Below are 22,510 nucleotides of genomic sequence, written 5' to 3' on the forward strand. Positions count from 1 at the left end.
TAGCCCGCCAGGCTCCTCTGTCCATGGAATTCTGGAGGCAAGAATACTGAAGTAGGTTGCCATTTCCATCTCCAGGGGATCTTCCCGACCCGGGGATCCAGCCCACATCTCCTGCATTGGCAAGCAGATGCTTTACCATTGAGCCACCAAGGAAACTCTAACTTTAGTTACTGCTGCTAAGTCACTTCAGTTGTGTCCGACTTTGTGCGACCCCATAGATGGCAGCCCACCAGGCTCCCCCATCCCTGGGATTCTCCAGGCAAGAACACTGGAGTGGGCTGCCATTGCCGTCTCCAATGCAGGAAAGTGAAAAGTGAAAGTGAACTTGCTCAGTCGTGTCTGACTCTTAGCGATCCCATGGACTGCAGCCTACCAGGCTCCTCTGTCTGTGGGATTTTCCAGGCAAGAATACTGGAGTGGGGTGCCTTTGCCTTCTCCTACCTCTAGTTAAGGAATGAAAAATTCCCCCAATTCAATTATCAACTAACTCTAATCCTCTCACCCCAATGTCTGAGCCTGGAGAGCTGACTCTGGAAGACCCCCTTTGGGAGATGGAGCCTCGTGGAGGTACTGAGCATACTAAGAAGCTCTGTGAATGAGGTGGGGCTGTCTGTATTCGGGCTCTCAGAGCTCTCTGTGTTGATCTGACGGACTGTTTCTGTTATCTGACAGTTCTTTCTATACTCCTGGCAAGTATCTATCACAGGCGGCCTTAGGGTTTGAAGGCTGTTCAATTGGAAAGGAAATGAAGGCTCAATTGCTGTGCTGGGCCTGGCCATTTGCTAAAATCCTCAAACACACCATTTGTACAGGTCCCAGGCTTCTACTTTACTGATGTACACACTGCCTTCAGGCTACTCCGCAGCTGTCTGCGCTGCAGCAGTGGTCATTGCAGTCCCTTTTACCTTTCAATGTAGAAATGAGACGCTGCTTTCACAGCATCCGTGCCTTCTCTCTGTTCCCCTCTGTCCTTTCCAGACTGCCACCCTCTGTGCCATCACTGTGTAGCCGACCTCCGTGACACCGGAAGCATCTGCCTGCAGTGCCAGAATGCCCGGAACCTGCTGCTGGGGGACCGCTGTGTCCCTGATTGCCCTTCTGGGTACTTCGTGGAGAGAGGAGCTTGTAAAAGTGAGTAAGTGCTGGACGCAGGAGCTGGTGGTGCCCCGTGATCTTCTTTCACTTGGGGATCATACCTGAGAAGGCTTGAACCTCCAGAGAGAGAGACAGAAAGCGAGAAGCACACCAGTGCAGGGGGGCGCATCACGCCAGTGCAGGGGGGCATCACGCCAGTGCAGGGGGCTGTGAAGCAGACCAGTTAATCCTCTCCGTGCTGGAGCTTTTATTAGTGGCTCTGAGTGTGCTGCTTTGGAAGGGAATTTGGCTTCACGGGTTCGCTCTGTGTCTCATCTCTCTGCAGAATGTCACTCCTCCTGCAGGACCTGCCAGGGCAGGGGTCCCTTCTCCTGCTCCTCCTGTGACACTGGCCGTGTTCTGTCCCACCTTGGCACCTGCAGTACCGCCTGCTTCCCCGGGCACTATCTCGATGATAGCCGTGTTTGTCAGCGTAAGTTTTTGTAAAAAATGAACTGTCTATCCCTTCTTGCTCTTCTGAGGGCATGGAAGGACATAGAGATTTTTTTGCTTCCATATTCTTACCTAACCTTTATTTTTAGAAAAGAAAGAAAAGAAATCTACAAAGCATTTGGAGGCAATGAACAGATGATAACTCAGATATGGGCCTAATTGGAAGTGCTGGGCTAGGTCTCTCCTCCGCAAGTACCAGCTGTGTGATCTTGGGCCAATCATTTAACCTCTGTACTGCAGTTGTCTCATTTAAATAATTAAAGTGTTAGTCTATTTTATGCCTAGGGTTTCTTTTAGTGAGTCAGTTCCAAGATCCTGAGCAGAGAGCAGAGCTCATTTCAAGCACACAAGCCATGACCTCAGCACTTCACTGGGTTTGTTTTTGAGATATGTTTGTTGAATATTGACAATATGCAAGGCTTGGTATGCTACAGGGCATTCAGTTTTTGCCCAAACAGTAGTTATTTTTATCTTGCATGAGAGCTACTTGTATAGATGTCTTAGTTCTCAAATAAGCCAAAGCATGATTAATTATCTGAGTCACACACAAACGAAGAGTTGGGATAAATTGGGGCAAGGGCAAATCGGAGGGGGGATATTCAGGAAGTGCTTCACAGGTGAAGGAACAGTTTTGGAACAGGCTGAGAAGGCTTATTTCATTTCAGTCAGTAAAGTGTCAGTTGCCAAAAAATTGTGTTATACTTTTCTCATTTTGAAAATGACAGTTAACAAATAAAGGGCAGATATTTCAAGTTTGTGTCCTAGGAAGTCCCACACTGAAGGAATTAAAGAGTCATGGTTAGCAGAGTGGGCTCTCAAATCAGGTAATGAAATTGCAACTCCTAACTGCCCCTTAACTAGCTTTGTGACCTTGAGCAGGTGAATTAACCACTAGGCTTTAGTTTCTTTTTTCTATAAAAGGGGGATTGTAATAGTGCCTACATCTAAGGCTTCCCTGGGGGCTCAGTGGGAAAGAATCTACCTGCCAATGGAGGAGTTCAGTTCAGTTCAGTCGCTCAGCTGTGTCCAATTCTTTGCAACCCATGGACTGCAGCACACCAGGCTTCCCTGACCATCACCAACTCCCAGAGCCTACTCAAACTCATGTCCATTGAGTTGGTGATGCCATCCAACCATCTCATCCTCTGTCCCATTCTCCTCCTACCTTGAATCTTGCCCAGCATCAGAATCTTTTCTAATGAGTCAGGTCTTACAAATCAGGTGGCCAAAGTATTGGAGCTTCAGCTTTAGCATCAGTCCTTCCAGTGAATATTCAGGACTGATTTCCTTTAGTTCTGAAGCCAATTTCCTGTAGCCAGTGGAAGAAACACAAATTCAGTCTCTGGTCAAAGAAGATCCCACATGCCCCAGATCAGCTAAACTCATGCGCCACAACTACTGAAGCCTGCACACCCTAGAGCCCGTGCTCCCCAATAGGAGAAGCCACTGCAGTGAGGATACTCGCTATAACTAGAGAGTAGCCCCCCTTGCTGCAACTAGAGAAAGCTCGTGTGCATCAGCCTAGCACAGCCAAATAAAAGTTTCCACATCTAACATCATTGCACTTCGTGTAGACTTGAGCAGAGAATAAGCTCTCAGTATAGCTATTGTTGTGTTATCGTCATCATGTGAGATGAGAGACAAATCAAGCATTAAAAGATACCTATATTTTATAAATATTAAGATAGATATTACTGTTAGTTTATGGAGATGCTTGCAAGGATTAGCATTTGAAATGAAGTTCTAGAACCCCTCGTTTTACATCATCTGTTGAGAAACCAGAGATAAAAACCCCTTTTCAAGACAATGAAAAGATTTTTTTTCTTTTTACTTTTGTAACAAAACCTTTGCTTGGTATATATCAACTGTCTACCAGCATCTGTAGGTTCTGTAACACAAGAGACACGAATGAAATACTTAAATGTTCTGTTCAAGAGCAAGGGAGTACTGCTGTAGAAGGAGTGACTTAGATTGATGAGGCTCTTCACCACAGTAGAATCACAGAAATAAAAGTTCAAAGGAAAAAAACAGAATCCCTTATATAGTGTATAGGTGACAAAAATACGTTGCATGGAAATATTTCTCTTCTGGGAAGCTTCTGCCCTGAAGAAATACATTTGCTATGCTACCATGTAAATAGGATTTTATAGACTAAGTCAGTTAAATTAAGAATATTCTAACTTTAGTTTTTGCTAAACCTTAAGTTTCCTTCTTCCAAAGACTGAGTAAAGTGTTCCCCCGAAGTTGTGATATTTTAATTTCTCGTACTTAAAAAAGTTATCCATAGTGTCCTTTTCTAATGCTCATCATTAGAGACAATTATAGGCCTGAAAATTGCAGAAATTGTTCTATAAAGGGCTTTGTAGGAAATCTAATCAGTGTAAAGAGGAGACATTAATAACCATATTATAGAAAAAACTAAGAGCTGCAGAGCTGTCTAGAGCCTGGTTACAGAAACCTTTGGAAATTGCGTACTGAGCTCTAAAATTCAAGGACAATCAGTTGAGTAGATAAAGAAGAGATGATAATCGAGGATCCCAGTACTTTAAACCATAGGGCCCTAGGGTAGCAGGAGAACTCCAGGGTATCTGAGCCAACCTCGCACCCAGGGCAGAGGCTTTCTCTCACCCCTTCACAGGCATCTGCAGATGAGGAAGGGAGGTCCATTGGTGGGGGCCATAGTTGCTGGACAGTTCTTTCTCATCAGCCCTAGAACTCCCCTCTGGGGAAGTATAGCATGGCTCCGTGCTCATTCATTCAGACTGTTATCTTCAAAAGTTGAAATTAGCCATCAACTCCCAGTTGGACTTCTCTGCTCCTGGCAGGACTGGAGTCAGTGGAATATAGGAGCAAAAAGAGAGGACCATCTCAGAGGTACAAACAGGCCTATTCAGGAGGGAGAATGGACTTCATAGGCTGTGAGGTCACTTCCTCTTCTGTGACTGATGGTTAAGGTACGTCCCTGCTTCCCTCACTGCTCTCTGGTCTGCTTGCCTCCATCTTCACTATCTTCTTGGCATTTTCCATGGGGTCACTTATCTCAGAGAACTGCGCCTGTTACTCGAGACGTGGTCCCCCAATGTGACTGCAGTAGGCCTAATACCCTCTGTGGTCTGAATGTCATAAGATGGAGAAAAGAGCCTGCACCCACACAGCTCTGAAGGGGGATGCTGAGAACCCAGTGGGCTTGGAATGTGCAGAACCAATTTGAGTGAGACAAGGTCATGCGGGGATTGGAGGAGGATGAGGTGTTCAGTAAGAGAGGAAGAAAGATTCAAAGAGAAATGATGGAAGCTCCCTGCTCTGTAGTTTGACACCACTGCATCCCTCCAGATCTTCCATATAGTCTTAATAATTCACAGCACTCGGCAGGAACCCTTTTCTTGTGGCAGTCAGTGAAGGGGCTGAGTTATGCTTCTGGAATGAGAGACTTCACAGAAGGACTCGAGAACACGCAGGCCGATGGAAGTTTGAAGAAGAAAACTTCAGGAAACTCTAAGCTGTCAGAACAGGGCACTGACCTGTCACCCCCATGTGGAGAAACTGGCCTTGAGGCTTCATTTTGCAGCTCTACATACAGCAGGGGGTCCAGCTGACACTGAGGTTTACATGAAGGCTCTTCAGCTTAAGACTGTGTTCATTTCTTTAGTACCATGTCAACTTTTAGTAAGCTCTTAATCAACTAAGATTCTTAGATTTTTTTTTTTTAATAATACTGCTGTTTAAATAGGCCTTCTGTCTCCTCTGTTTGTACAATTAGTTGTGAAATATAAATGCAGGACTGTCCTTACAGTGTCAGTCAGTTCAGTCGCTCAGTCATGTCCGACTCTTTGCGACCCCGTGGACTGCAGCACACCAGGCTACCCTGTCTTTCACTGTCTCCCAGAGTTTGCTCAAACTCATGTCCATTGAGTCCATTGAGTCATGCCCATTGAGTCCATTGAACTATGGATGGAGGTTCATGACAGGAGGCAGTGATCAAGACCATCTCCAAGAAAAAGAAATGCAAAAAGGCAAAATGGTTTACTGAGGAGGCCTTACAAATAGCTGAGAAAAGAGAAGTGAAAGGCAAATGAGAAAAGGAAAGATATATCCATTTAAACTTCATCTGATTGCTTTTAACTTATTGCTATGTTTAGTTGCTCAGTGGTATCCAGCTCTTTGCGACCCCATGGACTGTAGGCTGCCAGACCCCTCTGTCCATGGGATCCTCTGGGCAAGAATACTGGAGTGGGTTTGCCATTTCCTCCTCCGCGGGATCTTCCCGACCCAGGGATCAAACCTACATCTCCTGATTGGCAGGTAGGTTCTTTAGCACTGAGCCACCAGGGAATCCTAATTTACTGCTACAACTGGCTAAAGTAAATTTGATTTTTCTTTCAGGTAGTATGTGTTCAGTATAAGTGTATGTGGCATATTTAAATATCATTAGCATGATCTCTGTTTTCGTTAAAGTCATTGATGAAAATAATCGAGTAAGAGATTGACTTCATCATGATACTCTAGTATAGACATTCATTTCCAGTTACAAAGATTTACTGACAACTTTTTGAGTATGTATTTCAACTATCTTCAAATCCACCTACAACTACTAGACACCACTTGATTTTTGTATTCACAGGTGTATCTTTGAGATTTTTGTCAGACCCTTTGGCAAAATTAAGATACAATGGGTGTAGAAATCCTGCCTCCCAAAATGATAAAGTTTAGCCTGATATAAGTTTCCAGCAATTATTCTTTTCTAATTATTGTTAAGCTAGCTGTTTGAAATTCCAGTCTAGAATTTTCCTAGGACTTTTAATTACCAGTTTACGTATTGTAACTGATATTTTATACCAATGGCCTTTCTTGTAGGCGAAACGAAAGGAGTTTCTTTTTATTTTAGTGGGAGGTCATTTTACTGCATTTGATATCCTTTAGAAGTGAAATTCACATGATCGCTCTCTAGAATTTTCATCTGAAACATACTGAGAAAATTTTAGAGTGAGGCAGAGATGCTAGTGCTTGAGTATATATAATTACAGTATCTGGCTTCTATCATTTATATTGCTAGTATTTATTGAACACCAGTTTCCCAATGGCTCAGTGGGTAAAGAAGCCACCTGTGATGCAGGAAATGCGGGAGACACGGGTTCAATCTCTGAATTGGGAAGGTCCTCTGGAGGAGGGAATGGCAACCCTCTCCAGTATCCTTGCCTGAAGGATCCCATGGACAGAGGAGCCTGGCAGGCTACAGTCGGTGAATCATAAAGAGTTGGACATGACTTAACACAGACATAATTATAGATAACCAGCTGGGCACTGGGGACTGTGAAAGGAACAAAGCAAATCTAGTCTGTGCATTTCACAGCTTTAAATGATAAAGATGGCAAATAACCACTGAATAGAACGTTTCTATGTATGGCAAGAATGAAATGTGTAAGAACTGTACCTGGGAGACCTGAGACCTGTTCCAGACCGGAGAGTCAGGGAAGGCCTTTGTGTGGAAGAGACTGAAGAATGAGTAAGAGGTAAAGACAAGAGACCTGGAGACTATATTGGGAGGATTCAAATATGTTTGTTATGATTTCTAGGTAGGAAGAATGGAGGGAATGATGGTGGAGCAATATTTGCAGAAATGATTGCTGAAATTTCTCCAAGACTGAAGAAAGATATGCGTTCATAGATTAAAGTGCCCTCTGACACTTGATAAGTCTGGATTTTAGAAAAAATCAATTTTGGGGATTCATGGAATAGAATGCAAGGAGTCAAACCAATTAGGAGGCTATGATAGTGATCAAGTAAGAAATGATGATGGCTTGGATGTCCTGGCATGTGTGGACATGGAGAAAAGCAAAAAGTTCTGAGAATTACATAGAAGAATTCACCTAAATAAGATCCAGTGAGTGATGAATTAGGATCGAGAGAAAGAGAGGTGCCAGAGTAAGATTCTAAGGTTTCTAGAGTAAACAACTGAGCAGGTGGAGAAATGCTAGTTGTTAAATCAGAGAGAGATGGAAGCATGACAGGTGACAGGATTTGGGGACCATCTATGAATGCCTAAGTAAGTGGCTGCTAAGAGTTAGAGCTGGAGAAATCAGTAAGTCAGGTCACCTTAGAGTCCTTTGTATCTTAAAATACGGGATTTCCTGAGCTCCAAATTAAGTCAGTACCCAATTTTAATCTTGGCATCACACAAAAATCTAAATCTACATCGAAAACTGTAGGAGCTTTGATTCCTTAAGAAGCAAAGTTCCAGTGACGCTCTGGATTATTATTCCAGAGATCTTGGAATAAGTATAAATTCTGTGGCTGAGGCATGGGACAGTTTGGATGTGGGATTTCTGTTCTTGGCTTTATAATTTATCTTCTCTGGAAAATAAACTTTCCCTTTTTGATTTTGGGAGATAAGACTAACGTTTTCTGTTACTGTTGATCACAGGGTAGGGTTCTGAGCAGTATTTAGAGAACAGGTTGGAGCGAGGCTGTTCCTTCACAGCATCTGTCTAGGTTTGATCAGTGCTTCCGTATTTGCAATTCTAATCATCTGGTCATTTTCTTTTCCTATCTGCTCAGCATGCAACATGCATTGTGGAAGCTGTGATTCACAGGCCAGCTGTACCTCCTGCCGAGATCCAAGCAAGGTCCTGCTCTTCGGGGACTGTCAGCATGAGAGTTGTGCCCCACAATACTATCTGGACTTCTCCACCAAGATGTGCAAAGGTAACACTCTTCCTGAATTGCATGACAGCTCTTTTACTTGGCGATACCCCTTTACTGGAGAATTCCAAATTTCCAATTTGGAAAATACTGTCATCAGATATTTAGACTTTCTCTGATGATAGTGAGAAGTTATTATGTATGTATGTATGCATGTATTCATTAATTTATTTATGAGGCAAGTATTTTTGAGTACCTACCATGGCCTAGATACTGTGCCAGGTGTTAGTACCTAGAGGGCTTCCCAGGTGGCTCAGTGGTAAAGAATCCTCCTGCCAATGCAGGAGACCCAGGAGATGAGGGTTCGATCCCTGGGTCAGGAAGATCCCCTGGAGGAGGGCATGGCAGCCCACTCCAGTTTTCTTGCCTGGAGAGTCCATGGGGTCGCAGAGTTGGAAATGACTGATCATGGCACACATTAGTATTAATTGCTAGACCAGAGGTGGCAAACTAGAAACCCTCAGGTTGTATTTGGTCCAAGACATGTTTTTCTCCCCACTAAATATATTATAACAGTGTTTTAAAATTCTTAACTCTTTGCCTTCTAAAAAATCAGAAGACCTGACATACAAAAGTTGAGATTTGCAGTTTCTTTTGAGTCAGAAGGTCTGGCAGTACTGGGTATGCATCTCTCAGTGCAGCAGTAGGTTGGAGACAAGTAGCAGTTGTCTCCACTGGGGGAGCATGATCTCCTAAGATTGCCACAGTCCCCATCATTCCCTGTTCTATCACGCCAGGCCTCTTCTGAAGATTTTCATTGCCTTCCTTGACCTGAAGGCATTTGCACTTACAACTCTAGATTGCCAGGCTCTAAGCTTAATGAGGAAGGAAGTCGTGTCTAATTTGCTCAGCTCATACTTCAAAGAGTGAAGATGCAGTCCTTGTTCTCCAGGTGTTCTGAAGGAAGCAGTGTCAAAACCCGAGTAGCTTTTACTTTGCTCTCCAGTTTTTAGAATGATCAGAGCTTATGCTCTTCCAATGGCAGCACTCAGCTGGGAGAAAAACAGAACTGAAGGGTGGATTTTCCTTGCTCCTGTTCAATTTCTCTTCTCCATTTCTCCATTCCATGTTCCACACACTGTCCCCATTACCCTTTCTGATTCTACCAGAAAAGCTAGGGCTCAGAGGAGGTAAAGCATCTGTCAGATAAACTTGGGATGCTTTAAGGTTTTGCAAAATTGTGTATTTTCCATTCCAAGAAATTCTACCTGGCTGTTAACTTTGGTGGTCTGCTGTGCTCAAGACTGCAAAACCTTTTCTAGTTTCTCTTTTCTAACCGATAGTCTGTGGTGAAAAATGAGATTCCAACAAATCCTCCCTGTTGTGAAGTGATATCATAACCATGCTGGCGGTCGTCAAGGCTCTGTTTTAGTCACTTTCCCTCAGGACTGACTCAGTCAAATAAATGCGTGAGATTAACTTTATGAATCTTCTTAGAAGCATGTGTACTATCTTGCACATTTACTTGCTTCTCTGGGACTTAGAAATATTGCCTCAGAGAAGAGAGAAAGGTGACTAATGAGAGGTTTCCTTAGCTTTTTAGTGAAGGGGGACATAGGACAAGCCCACACTGAGTGGCGATAATTTCTCCAGGGAAACTAGTTCAGCTGCAAACATTTATTAAATCACCATGTACCAGGCACTATGCTGAGATCCTTCAATTCATTATTTCATTTAATCTTCACAATTTGTTGTTATTGTTGTTCAGTCGCTAAGTCATGTCCAACTCTTTGAGACCCCATGGGCCATAGCCTGCCAGGTTCCTCTGTTCATGGGATTTGCCAGGCAAGAATATTGAAGTGGGTTGCCATTTCCTTCTCCAATCTTCAAAATAACCTTATGAAGCTGCTCTTCTTATCCATGTTTAACAGACAAAGAAACTCAGGCTCAAAAAGCTTAAGGTATGTAAGACATGCAGATTAAAAGTGACAAAGCTTTGACTTGAATATCAGTTCAGCTCAGTCACTCATGACTGCAGCACGCCAGACTTCCCTGTCCATCACCAACTCCTGGAGTTTACCCAAACTCATGTCCATTGAGTCAGTGATGCCATCCAACCACTTCATCCTTTGTTGCCCCTTCTCCTCCTGCCTTCAATCTTTCACAATATCAGGGTCTTTTCTAGTGAGTCAGTTTTTTGCATCAGGTGGCCAAAGTATTGGAGTTTCAGCTTCAGCATCAGTCCTTCCAATGAATACTCAGGGCTGGTTGGATCTCCTTGCAGTCCAAGGGGCTCTCAAGAGTCTTCTCTAACATCACAGTTCAAAAGCATCAGTTCTTCTGTGTTCAGCTTTCTTTATAGTCCAGTTCTCACATCCATACATGACTACTAGAAAAACCATAGCCTTGACTAGACAGACCTTTGTTGCCAAAGTAATTTCTCCGCTTTTTAATAAGTTGTCTACTGGTTCCAAATAGGAAAAGGAGTACGTCAAGGCTGTATATGGTCACCCTGCTTATTTAACTTATATACAGAGTACATCATGGGAAACGCTGGGTTAGAAGAAGCACAGGCTGGAATCAAAATTGCCGGGAGAAATATCAATAACCTCAGATATGCAGATGACACCACCCTTATGGCAGAAAATGAAGAGGAACTAAAAAGCCTCTTGATGAAAGTGAAAAAGGATACTGAAAAAGTTGGCTTAAAGCTCAACATTCAGAAAACGAAGATCATGGCATCTGGTCCCATCACTTCATGGCAAATAGATGGGGAAACAGTGTCAGACTTTATTTTGAGGGGCTCCAAAATCACTGCAGATGGTAATAGCAGCCATGAAATTAAAAGACGCTTACTCCTTGGAAGAAAAGTTATGACCAACTTATATAGCATATTGAAAAGCAGAGACATTACTTTGCCAACCAAGGTCCGTCTGGTCAACGCTATGGTTTTTCCAGTGGTCATGTATGGATGTGAGTGTTAGACTATGAAGAAAGCTGAGCACTGAAGAATTGATGCCTTTGAACTGTGGTGTTGGACAAGACTCTTGAGAATCCCTTGGACTGCAAGGAGATCCAGCCAGTCCATTCTAAAGGAGATCAGTCCTGGGTGTTCTTTGGAAGGACTGAAGCTAAAGCTGAAACTCCAATACTCCTTGCACAACCATTTTTCCTTTTTTTGCATTTCTTTTTCTTGGGAATGGTCTTGATCACTGCCTCATGTACGGTGTCACAAACCTTGGTCCATAGTTCTTCAAGCACTCTGTCTATTAGATATAATCCCTTGAATCTATTCGTCACTTCCACTGTGACTTGAATATAGATCTACTTGATTCCAAAACCAAGTGCTTAACTCTGCTTTCTTGTCCTGTCATCCATGCATGAAGGACTGACCTTTTGAGCTAGAACTTTGCATTTTCCGACAGCATCCAAATTGCCTGACCCAAAACAACGGCAGCAACAACCAGAATGATCATAATCACCAAAGCCATAGCCACAGCACCACGTTTTCTTGCATCCCACGCCCTGGGCCTGACTCAGTAGTTCTGACAGTGAACCTGATGATCCGTATTTCTAAAGATCCCCCTGGATGAATTGTGTGGGCGACTTGGGCTGGGACCTACTTGAACATAAGCTTCTTGAGGACAGTTTACACCCACCACCTGATAAGCTGGCTTGAGGCTGTATCCCCCACAGATGTTTGTTTGAGTCAATGAACATGTGAAGAAATCAAGTCTGCTCTACATGAGATCTGTTTTATTTCAGGAATCCCTTTCTTACTGTACCGTTCTTTCACACCCTTTTAACTCCAGCATCAATGCTTCTTTGTGTTGTGTTGGTCACTGCCTGATTTCTGAGAGGAAGTCACCCAGCTGGTGTTAGTGGAGTGAGCAGATGCATCCTTCCAGGAGTCTCTGACATCCTTTGAAAGTGAAAGTGTTATTTCCTCAATCATGTCCAATTCTTTGCCACTCCATGGACTGTAGCCTGCTAGGCTATTCTGTCCATGGGATTCTTCAGGCAAGAATACTGGGTTCAGTTACCATTCCCTTCTCCAGGGGATCTTCCCGACCCAGGGATCGAACCCAGCTCTCCTGCTTTGAAGGTAAATTCTGTACTGTCAGAACCACGAGGAAAGCCCCTGACTTCCTTTACCTATTGGCATTTGGAGGAGGTCCTGTTAGGTTTATGGAAGCAAATTGGCTAATCTCTGGAGCAGACTTTGCATGAAGATGCTGTGTCTCGGGGATACAGAACTCTCGAATCCATATCGAATAAGATCCAGTTGGTCTGGCTCCTCAGCAGCCCCACTGACAAGCAGGCTTCACACAAGTGTGGAGCAATCCTTGTACGTGCCATGTATGTGCCGTGTCTAACATAATTAGGAAACACTCAACCTCAGAGAAGCGTGCAGGCTAGTACAAGCAGAGCCTCATTAGAGCTCATGTACCTGACATCTCTCATGGTGTCCTCACTTCAGCCCATGCAGCTGCCGACGGTGTCCTTGTAAATTAGTCTCTGGGACTGAGGGTGGACAGAAAGGAAGCTGATTGGAGGAATTTTCTTTCTAGAGTGTGACTGGAGTTGCAATGCATGCAGCGGGCCTCTGAGGACAGAATGCCTCCAATGCATGGACGGCTATGTTCTCCAGGACGGCGCCTGCGTGGAGCAGTGCTCAGCATCATTTTACCGGGACGTGGACCTCTGCAAGAGTAAGTGTCCGCAGCCCTTCTCTGTGCTCACCCAAGCTTCCATCTCTTCTGATTGCCCCTGTTCTGAGAAGGAGTCCATGGAAAATTTTCTTTATGGCTTCTTATCCGATTTCTGGTTTCTTTCTTAAGAGCTTTTCTTTGTTATAATGAAAATGTCCCCTCTTTCCTTCTCCTAGGCCCCAACTTGTGTGCTAAGTTGCTTAAGTCATGTCCAACTCTTTGCCATCCCATGGAATGTAGCTTGCCAGGCTCCTCTGTCCACAGGATTCTCCAGGATAGAATACTGGAGAGGGTTGCCATTTCCTCCTCTAGGGGGTCTTCCCAACCCAGGGATCTAACCAGTGTCTCTTATGTCTCCTGCATTGGCAGGGGGGTTCTTTACCACTAGCACCATCTAGGAAACCCATGCTCTAACACAACATTTGATAATTTCAAAGTCCACATGGGAATCTTAGGGGTATATGGCCACACAAACAGGTATGTTTTGACCATTAGTTTTGGATTTCCTTAAAAATTGAACAGTGCTGTGCTCCAGATGGAGGAGTCGGTGTGCTCTGATCATCTGAGCACATTAAAAGACAAGATTATTCTACCATCTGCCTCCCACAAGCCTCTGAATACCATATGTATCTAACTGTCACTTTAGTCTGGTCCAGTACCTGCTTCAGCCTTAATTTAACACCACACAACCTTCACATCCTGAAATGCCACCCAGAGTGCACAGGCAGCCTTCCTGGGAGCATCCTTGGGTGATACTCTGATAACTGACCAGGCCAGCCAGGAAAGACTGACATTCAGAGAAGCAGTGCAGAGAGTCAAGGACTAGACAGTATTGATGATACTAGCTTGCTGTTCTTCAGTTTCTAAGTCATGTCCGACTCTTTGCAACCCTGTGAACTACAGCACGCCAGGCTCCCTTGCCCTTCACTATCTCCTGGAGTTTGCTCAAACTCCTGTCCATTGAGTCAGTGATGCCATCATCCAACCATCTCATCCTCTGTTGCTCCCTTCTCCTCTTGCCCTCAGGCTTTCCCAGCATCAGGGTCTTGTCTACTGAGTCAGCTCTTCACATCAGATGGCCAGAGTATTGGAGCTTCAGCTTCAGTATCACTCCTTCCAATGAATATTCAGGGTTGATTTCCTTTAGGATTGACTGGTTTGATCTCCTAGCTATACAAGGGACTCTCAAGAGTCTTTTCCAGCACACAGTTGGAAAGCATCAATTCTTTGGCACTCAGCCTTGTTCATGGTCCACCTCTCACATCCATACATGACTGCTGGAAAATATCTGTCAATTTATAGTCTGCAGAGTATTTTTCATTGTGTACTTTGGCCTTTATCCAAAGAGCTGGGTGGAGCAGTGTGTTCTTTTCTTTCCATTTTACAGGAGAGAATACTGAGGCTCAGAGAGATGCAGTAACTAGTGCTAAGTCACCCAGTCAGTCAGCACAGCAGTCACAATCAGAAGCCTTGCTTCCTGACTCCCCGTCTGCTGCCTGGCCCAGTAGGTTGCCTGGCCTCACCACAAGGGCCAGGAGCTGCTTGGAAAGCCACACACACTCCTGTCAACTTGACTTGTGTCTTTCAGGCTGCGAGAGCCACTGTCTCCAGTGCCAAGGTTCCCATGAGTGTACCCGCTGTGAAGAGCCCTTTCTCCTCTTGGAAGCCCAGTGTGTCCAGGAATGTGGGAAGGGTTTCTTTGCAGATCACGCTAACCACAAATGCACACGTGAGTTGGAGACTGTGCTGCGTTCTTTAAAAGAAGTGAGGGCATCAAGGAAGTCGGGGAGTCGGGTGTGTTGATTCTCAGGTAGCCAGGGAGAATCTGAATTAGGAGCAGAATGAAAACCCAGGGAGTTTGGCCTAAAGTAATTGATGGCTTCTTGTGCACCCCTGCCAATGGCTGGCTAAATAGGATGTGGAAGTGCAGACCAATAATTCTTTTGCACAAATCAATGTTGTCCCTAAAGGTCTGCATGGAAACGAAGCCAATATTTCATGGAATAGAAAGCTTATATTGAACTAAGGTGAGGTGTCCATTAAGAGTAGGTCAGCCCTATTAACATGGGGCCAGGGTTTTCAATGTGTACACTAAATTACCTGTTGACCTTGTTATTGCCACTATATGCTTGATGAATAGAAATTTTGGGAACATTTTAGTGAGATATGTTGAACTTTTATATTAAACCCAAAGTCTTAATCTCCTTGTCCATTAAGTTATTCACAAGAGCTTCCTCAGTTTGTTCTCATCATTTCTATCAAAATTTGGTACCGTGTAGTTATTGTTAAGTCCCTAAGTCGTGTCTAACTGTTTGCAACCCAGTGGACTGTAGCTCACCAGGCTCCTCTGTCCATAGGGTCCTCCAGACAAGAATACTGAAGTGGCTTGCCATTTCCTTCTCCAGGGACTCTTCCCCACGCAGGTATCAAACCTGTGTCTCCGGCATTCGCAGATGGATTCTTTACCACTGAGCCTCCTGGGAAGCCCATACTTTAAAGGATAATTGATATTTAATGATAATGCCTTTACCCAGGCATGGCATTTTACATTTTGCCAAATTTCCTTCATCTGCGTTATCTCATTTAACATTCACAATCACTTGGTAAAATATGGCAGACACTATGAATCCTGTTTTTCAAGTGGAAAGAAAAAAAAGAGGCTTAAGAATTAAGAATTAGCCAGCACAACTTAAAATCAGATATTAAACTCAGATTTTCTGATTCAAGACTTTTTAACAGCTGAGGAAGCAGAACAATAAGCAGTAAACACTTGATTTATAGACGATAATTGACTTGATTCAAACAAATACTCTATGGTCTTTTTAAAACGCTTGCTTTCCCCATATATTTAAAATAATAATAAAAGTAAGAAAAGCCATGATAGTGGTACATTTGAGTTCTTTCGTGTGCCCAGTACTGTTCTGGTCGCTTCTCATTATGTAGAACACCTGTGATCCAACCAACAATCAGTGCATTAGGTGCTATTATCAATACTATCTCCATTTTTAAGATGAGAAAATTCTTACAGCACAGGCTGTTAAAACAAGTTGCCTGAATTCAACAGAAGTTAAGTAGTAGAAAAGAGGAATGATACCCCAACAGGATTTATGCTCTTAATCCCTAGAAACTGCCTCCCTCACAAGTCAGTATGGTTAACTTTTTAAACAATCCATTTATGTGCAACATGTTCAGGTCATAGCGTATAAAGCAAAGGTGCTCCTCCCTGTTCACTGCCTTCCTGAGGTAGACCAGCTGTCTATGAAATTCTATAGGAAATGGTCAGAACTCTCTTCTGCTGCAGCTAGGGGTCAGATGTTGCTGGGCTTTCACTCCTTGTTTCTTTGTCACTGGTGGCCCTCGCTGAGCGCCTGTGCCTTTGTCCTGCCTGATTTGATGTGTCCTGTCTTTGATAGCCTGCCCTAAGGGGTGCTTGCAGTGCAGCCGCAGAGACTGGTGTCACCTCTGTGACCAGGGCTTCTTTCTGAAGAGCGGTCTTTGTCTTTCCAACTGTGTTCCTGGCTTCTCTGCCCACTCTTCTAATGAGACATGTGCTGGTAAGTGCTTCTCCCCCAATGGCCTGGTGAAATCACCTGTAATTTCTCCATGCAGAGGCTGAGTTTGCTGATGCAGTTGGCCCACGTGATGTAAAATGCAGGCTTCCTGTTCTGGGAGAAACCTAGGTGCTGCTGTAAGGGACTTATTTAGAGACAATGAAAAATTGGGAGAATTCAACTTCTAAGATCTTTGGAAGGGAAAAAGAAGTAATTTGCACTTTAAAAGTCACAACTATCAGATCAGAAACTTGACATAAAACTTATTTATGTCCCTGAACTACAGCCATGTTATAGAACATTTTATATATATGTTTATATTAACAGATATAATTTATTATATTTTTATCAACATGTAGAACTAATTATGGCCAGGTGCAATGATGTATTCTTTGTGCACACTGGAGATAAATGATAAATAATTAGTGAATGGTGCCTAATTAGGAGCCTGCCCCATCAGGTTCACATATTGGAAGTAGATGGATTTCAAGCCACTCTGTGTGCCATTAAGAATTAGGTAACATGTTAAAGAAATGGAACTAGTCTTATCTAACACATCAGTGCACATTTTACCTTAAACAACAAAGAGGATAAAATTGAAATTCAGGCTTAATTTTGGACCCCAAAATATTTACAGGTGAATGAAGATTGGGAGTTCTGAACATTTCTTGGCTTTTGAGTATCCTTCATCAATAACATGAATCATGTTTTATGACCTGCAGTCAATCATATTTTTCATCACTGTATTTCTGACCTCCTATGATATTAAGTCTTCCCATGGGAAAAAATATCTGGCTTATTTTGTTGGGATCCTTCTGAAGCCCTAAGTACTTGACAGTCAGCTTACCCCACTTGGGATGTAATACAAGTCAACTTGTGCAAATGAATTCGACTTTCATTAGAGTAATCTTACATTAGAAGTAGTTCCCCTGAAACTTGGCATTCCTAAACTGCCCTGTCTGTCCTACTTGTAAAAGGAAGCACTGCCAATTAAAGCTCAGGCAAAACAACTCACAGGAGATGGGATGAATTCCACATCAAGGTCAGAAATCCTAACTCATCCGTCATATGTTTCCTGTGGACAGAGATCGTAAATTTTTAAAGCAATGTGTGTACGAATACTGTATGTAAGCCACTGATAATCCTACTTCACTGTAGGTTAACTGGTGCTGTTCCTGCAAATGGTATCCAGCACTTGCCTCTCCTCTCGTCCTTGGTGGGTCTGATGGTCAGATATGATAGAAGTGTTAAGAGAGGACTGTGTTCTCCAAGGTGGCAACCAATTAGGATTACCTGTGGAGCTTATGAAATGACCAAGGCCCCACCCCAGAACATCTTGTTAGAATCTCTGGTGGTGGAGCCTAAGTATCAATATTGTTTTAAAAAATCTCTATGATTCTTTATTGTTATTATTGAGATATAATTCACATACCATAGAAATTACCCTTGAAAGTATATAATGAGGTTTTAGTATATCCACAATGCTACACAACCATCATCACAATCTAGTTGTAGGTCATTTTAATCATCCTAGAAAGAAATCCAGTAACCATTAGTAATCTCTCTCTACTGACCCATTGCCTTAGCTCCTGCTGAACACAGAAAGCACAGTGCTTTCTGTCTCTGTGGAGTTGCCTAACCTAAACAGTTCACATAAATGGAAGCATACAATATGTGGCCTTTTACATTTGGCTTCTTTCACCTGGCATAGTATTTTCAAGGTTCCGCTGTGTTAGAACATGTATCAATACCTCATTTCTTTTTATGCTTGAATAATAGTCCGCTGTATGCATATACCACATTTTGTTTATTCAGTCAGTTGATGCTTGAATGGCACCCCACTCCAGTACTCTTGCCTGGAAAATCCCATAGATGGAGGAGCCTGGTAGGCTGCAGTCTATGGGGTCTCGAAAAGTCGGACACAGCTGAGCGACTTCACTTTCACTTTCACGCATTGGAGAAGGAAATGGCAACCCACTCCAGTGTTCTTGCCTGGGAAATCCCAAGGACGGGGGAGCCTGGTGGGCTGCCGTCTATGGGGTCGCACCGAGTCAGACATGACTGAAGCGACTTAGCAGCAGCAGCAGCAGCAGCAGCTTGATTGTTTCAGATGTTTCCACTCTTGCTTTTTGTGAATAACACTGCTATGAACATTGGTGTTAGTTTTTGTATGGACATATGCTTTCAATGGGCTTCACTGATAGCTCAGTTGGTAAAGAATCTACCTGCAATGCAGGAGACCTAGATTCAATCCCTGGGTTGGGAAGATCTGCTGGAGAAGGGAAAGGCCACCCATATTCTGTCCTGGAGATTCCATGGACTGTGTGTATAGTCCATGGGGTCGAAAAGAGTCAGACATGACTGAGGGACTTTAACTTTTACTTTTTGTGCTTTCAGTACTCTTGGGTATATGCCTAGGAGCAGAATTTCTGGATCATGTGATAGCTTTGTGTTTAATTGCTTGAGGAATCACCAGACTGTCTTCCCAAGTGGCTTGCCATTTTCCATTCCACCAGCAATATATGAGATTTCTAGTTTCTCTACACCCTCAGGAACACTTTGTTGTGCTTCCTAAAATGGGTGTGAGATGGTGATATCTTGTGATTTTAATTCAAATTTCCCTGATGACTAATAACGCTGAGCACCTTTTCACGTGCTTATTGACCTTCCATATATCTTCTTAGGAGAAATGTCCGTTCACTGCCTATTTTAAAATAGATTCATTTGTCATTTATTGAGTTGTAAGAATTCTTTATGTATATCCTGGATACAAACGAGATACAAATCCCTTTTCAGATATGTGATTTGCACGTTTTCTCCTATTCTGTGGATTCTTTTTTCACTTTCCTGCGAATGTCCTTTGAAGCACAAATGTTTTTAGTATTAATGATGTCTGCTGTATCTATTTTTTTCTTCTGTCACTTGTGCTTTTTGTGTCATATGTAAGAAAGCATTGCCTAATTTAAGATCACAAAGATTTTCTCCTGTATATTCTTCTAGGAGTTTTATAGTTTAACACTGACACTCTGTGTTATTCTCATGCACGTCTAGAATGAGAACCACTGGATTAGAAGGAGGTGTATGGAATACAGTAGTCTAGAGTTTCATCTTTGTATGAATCAGTTCTGAATCAACATTACCCTTCTGTCATGTATGACTCTTTGCAACCCCATGGGCTGTAGCCTGCCAGGCTCCTCTGTCCATGGAATTCTCTAGGCAAAAATACTGGTATGGGTAGCTATTCCTTTCTTCTGAGGATCTTCCTGACCTAGGGATCGAACCCAAGAACCCACATCTCCTATGTCTCCTGCATTACAGGCGGATTCTTTACCACTGAGCCACCAGGGAAACCCCACCTTTGTAGTTCTGAATGAACATTACATGTATATTTCTTTAAAAAATGATAATAATAACCTAATTAGCGACTGTACCAAGCCTGACCTTTGGATTCGTATGTTTTCCAGGCAAAATACATACCCCTAGTCTTCATGTGAATGGTTCCCTCACCCTTGACATTGGTTCAATGAAGCCACTGGATTTTTTCCTCCTGAATGTTCAAGACCAGGGTGGCAGGGTTGAAGACCTACTGTTCCATGTGGTGAGCACCCCCACCAATGGTCAGCTCGTGCTCTCAAGGAATGGAAAAGAGGCTCAGCTCGACAAGGCTGGCCACTTCAGTTGGAAAGATGTGAAGGAGAAAAGAGTGCGTTTCGTGCACAGCCGAGAAAAGCCCAGGTGAGCCCGGGTTCTGCGGTTTCCCGCCTGTCCCCTTCCCCTCAGGTCTCTGTGCTCCCTGCCCTCAGCGCCCTCCCTCCTCTTCTGGGGGAGATCGACACTCTGCAAGTGCCGCTTTCAGCTGCCTGTCATCATTTCACAGTAATTGCTCAGAGAGAGCGCTTCTGTTAGAGGCATTTTCATTTTATCACATAATTGTGGGTAATTCTCTGATGTGACGGGAAAGTTCCTAGTATAATTACCCAGTTTTTTTGGCCCGGGAGGAACAAAATCGCTTCTATACCCAGATGCAGCTGCTACTTCAGCATTAGGGTTCTCTGCCAGGGGCAGGGCATGGCTGGAGGATGGGGTGCATACTTTTTAAGGCGTTGTATGGTTCCTAGAATTTCAGAGTTGGAAGGAAATGAAGAGTCACGGTTAGCTTGTTATTATCCACTTTCTGAGACTAATTGTGGTTAATTTGAAAGCCTGATCCAGTTTTCTTCTGATGCCTAACACAATTCCGACTGTCTTCCTCCACCCAGCTGACATATGCTTCAGGAATGCAGCTGAGTGTTAACACTTACCCGAGCAAATTGAGCCGTATAATTAGCAGAGCAAATCTACTAACTAGAAATCAGGGAATGCACCCCAAAGATTAGCCTCTTGGATTATCCTTTACCCTGCTCTGCTTCATTAGTACAACCTATTTCAAAGTGGACTGTATATGTAGATAGGGCGTTGAACCCCGTGAAACAGTGATAAAGGAAGCAGTGAATATTTTCTACTATCACCACTAAATTTGAGAATTTTAAAAAATGTTTAAGATCTGACAAGTGGGGAGAAAAGTAGATCACATGTTCCGTGTTGCAGTTCAGAGCCAGTGATGTTGGTAACCTCAAAAGACCCATCTTACAGATGTAAGGACAACTAGTATTTGCTCACTATGACCCCACCACTGTGTTGCGCACTTGATGTGAATTATGTATGTTTATGTTCCCAAGCTACAGATAGGAAAACTGAGGCCTTGAGCACATATGTAATCTTGTCCAGGCCTCACAGCCTATGAGTACAGAGCCGAGGCTCCAACCTAAGGCTCTCTGCTTCTACACCCCATGCCTTCAAACTCAATGATTTCTGCCTCCTTAGTCGTGCTTGGGATAACAGGTAACAGGTGTGCTTCCATCCTCCAGGGGCAAAAGTTCATTGTTATAGGAACGTATTGCTCCAGAGACAGAGCTTAAAACTCTGGTGTCTGATGCCATAGAATCCCTTTGAGTTCTGTCTTCTCCATTCATTTTCCTTCAAGTATAGTTCTTCAGTGTTTGTATGACACGTGCACAGACAGACATGCACAGCTCCATACCTGTAGTCATACGTCTCAGAATCACTTGTGAAAAGTGTGTGAAGTATATAAAGATCCGTAGACAACCAAAGTTAAGCCTCTCATCTGTTTAATCTCTTTAATCCCTTATCATTGATTTCTTTCCAGGGTCAGCTTTGCACCCTTAAACAGGACAAAGAGTGGCAACTATTTTACAGAGATTTCTTTCAGTACTCTTTTTACTCTTTAGTACTCATTTTAACATTGGATTTCTCATCTAAAATGTTTTTAAAGAAAGAATGAGAGGAAAAGTGAAACAAGATTAGTAGGAACTCACAGAAAAAGGAAATTATCTAAGTTTCTGGATGATACAGAAGCTAAAGGGGCTACCTGCCGCATGGGCTTATGGTTGTTTTCCTCATGGACATGCCCACTAGGATTCTTTAGGATTGGCTTCCTTTGGGCTGGAATTCCTCTGTGGAGTGTGAGATGACTTGGAAATATAGTCCTAGTGACCCTGATTAGCTGGCATTGCAGAGAGGCTGAACACAGTTATTAAAATCTAAGGGCCGCCAAAATCGTTTTTCCCCAGGCGGTTGCGGGTAGCCACCCTTTCTTTCTGCATTCAGCTGCTTCGTCACCTGTATCCTCTTGAAGTCTGGAAGTAGGGGGGGAGAGGGATAGGATTTGAATGGAACCAAAAATGAAAGGAAGGGTAGAATGAGAGGGAAGATAAGAATTCCTTTTTTAAAAAAATCCGATTTATTGAGGTATAATTTGCACCTAATAAAATCCCTCATTTTAAACTATACTGTTCTATGCATGTTAACAAATATATATATAGTTTTGCAGTCTTGAGACCTCAAGCAAGATATGAAACAATCTTGTCACCCTGTCCCCATCTTCTTTTTATAAGCACTCCCTTCCCCACAGTCCCTGGCAAATACTGGTCTGTTTTTCATTCTTACTGTCTTGCCCTTTCT

The 22,510-nt window shown here is 43.3% G+C and overlaps 1 protein-coding gene across 2 annotated transcripts in view; it reads left to right on the plus strand.

Annotated features, from left to right (window-relative positions):
* Positions 1-22,510, plus strand: part of FRAS1 (Fraser extracellular matrix complex subunit 1) — a 516,652-nt gene that overhangs the window by 333,794 nt on the left and 160,348 nt on the right. For both annotated transcript variants that reach the window (XM_069594438.1, XM_069594439.1), the window contains exons 21-27: positions 979-1,131; positions 1,421-1,567; positions 8,143-8,289; positions 12,798-12,938; positions 14,527-14,667; positions 16,352-16,492; positions 19,954-20,224. In XM_069594438.1, coding sequence (XP_069450539.1) covers positions 979-1,131; positions 1,421-1,567; positions 8,143-8,289; positions 12,798-12,938; positions 14,527-14,667; positions 16,352-16,492; positions 19,954-20,224 — 1,141 coding nt within the window. The remainder of the gene's footprint in view (positions 1-978; positions 1,132-1,420; positions 1,568-8,142; positions 8,290-12,797; positions 12,939-14,526; positions 14,668-16,351; positions 16,493-19,953; positions 20,225-22,510) is intronic.

Source organism: Ovis canadensis, chromosome 6 (assembly GCF_042477335.2).
Source record: "Ovis canadensis isolate MfBH-ARS-UI-01 breed Bighorn chromosome 6, ARS-UI_OviCan_v2, whole genome shotgun sequence".
In the NCBI taxonomy this organism is placed as follows: Eukaryota; Metazoa; Chordata; class Mammalia; order Artiodactyla; family Bovidae; genus Ovis; species Ovis canadensis.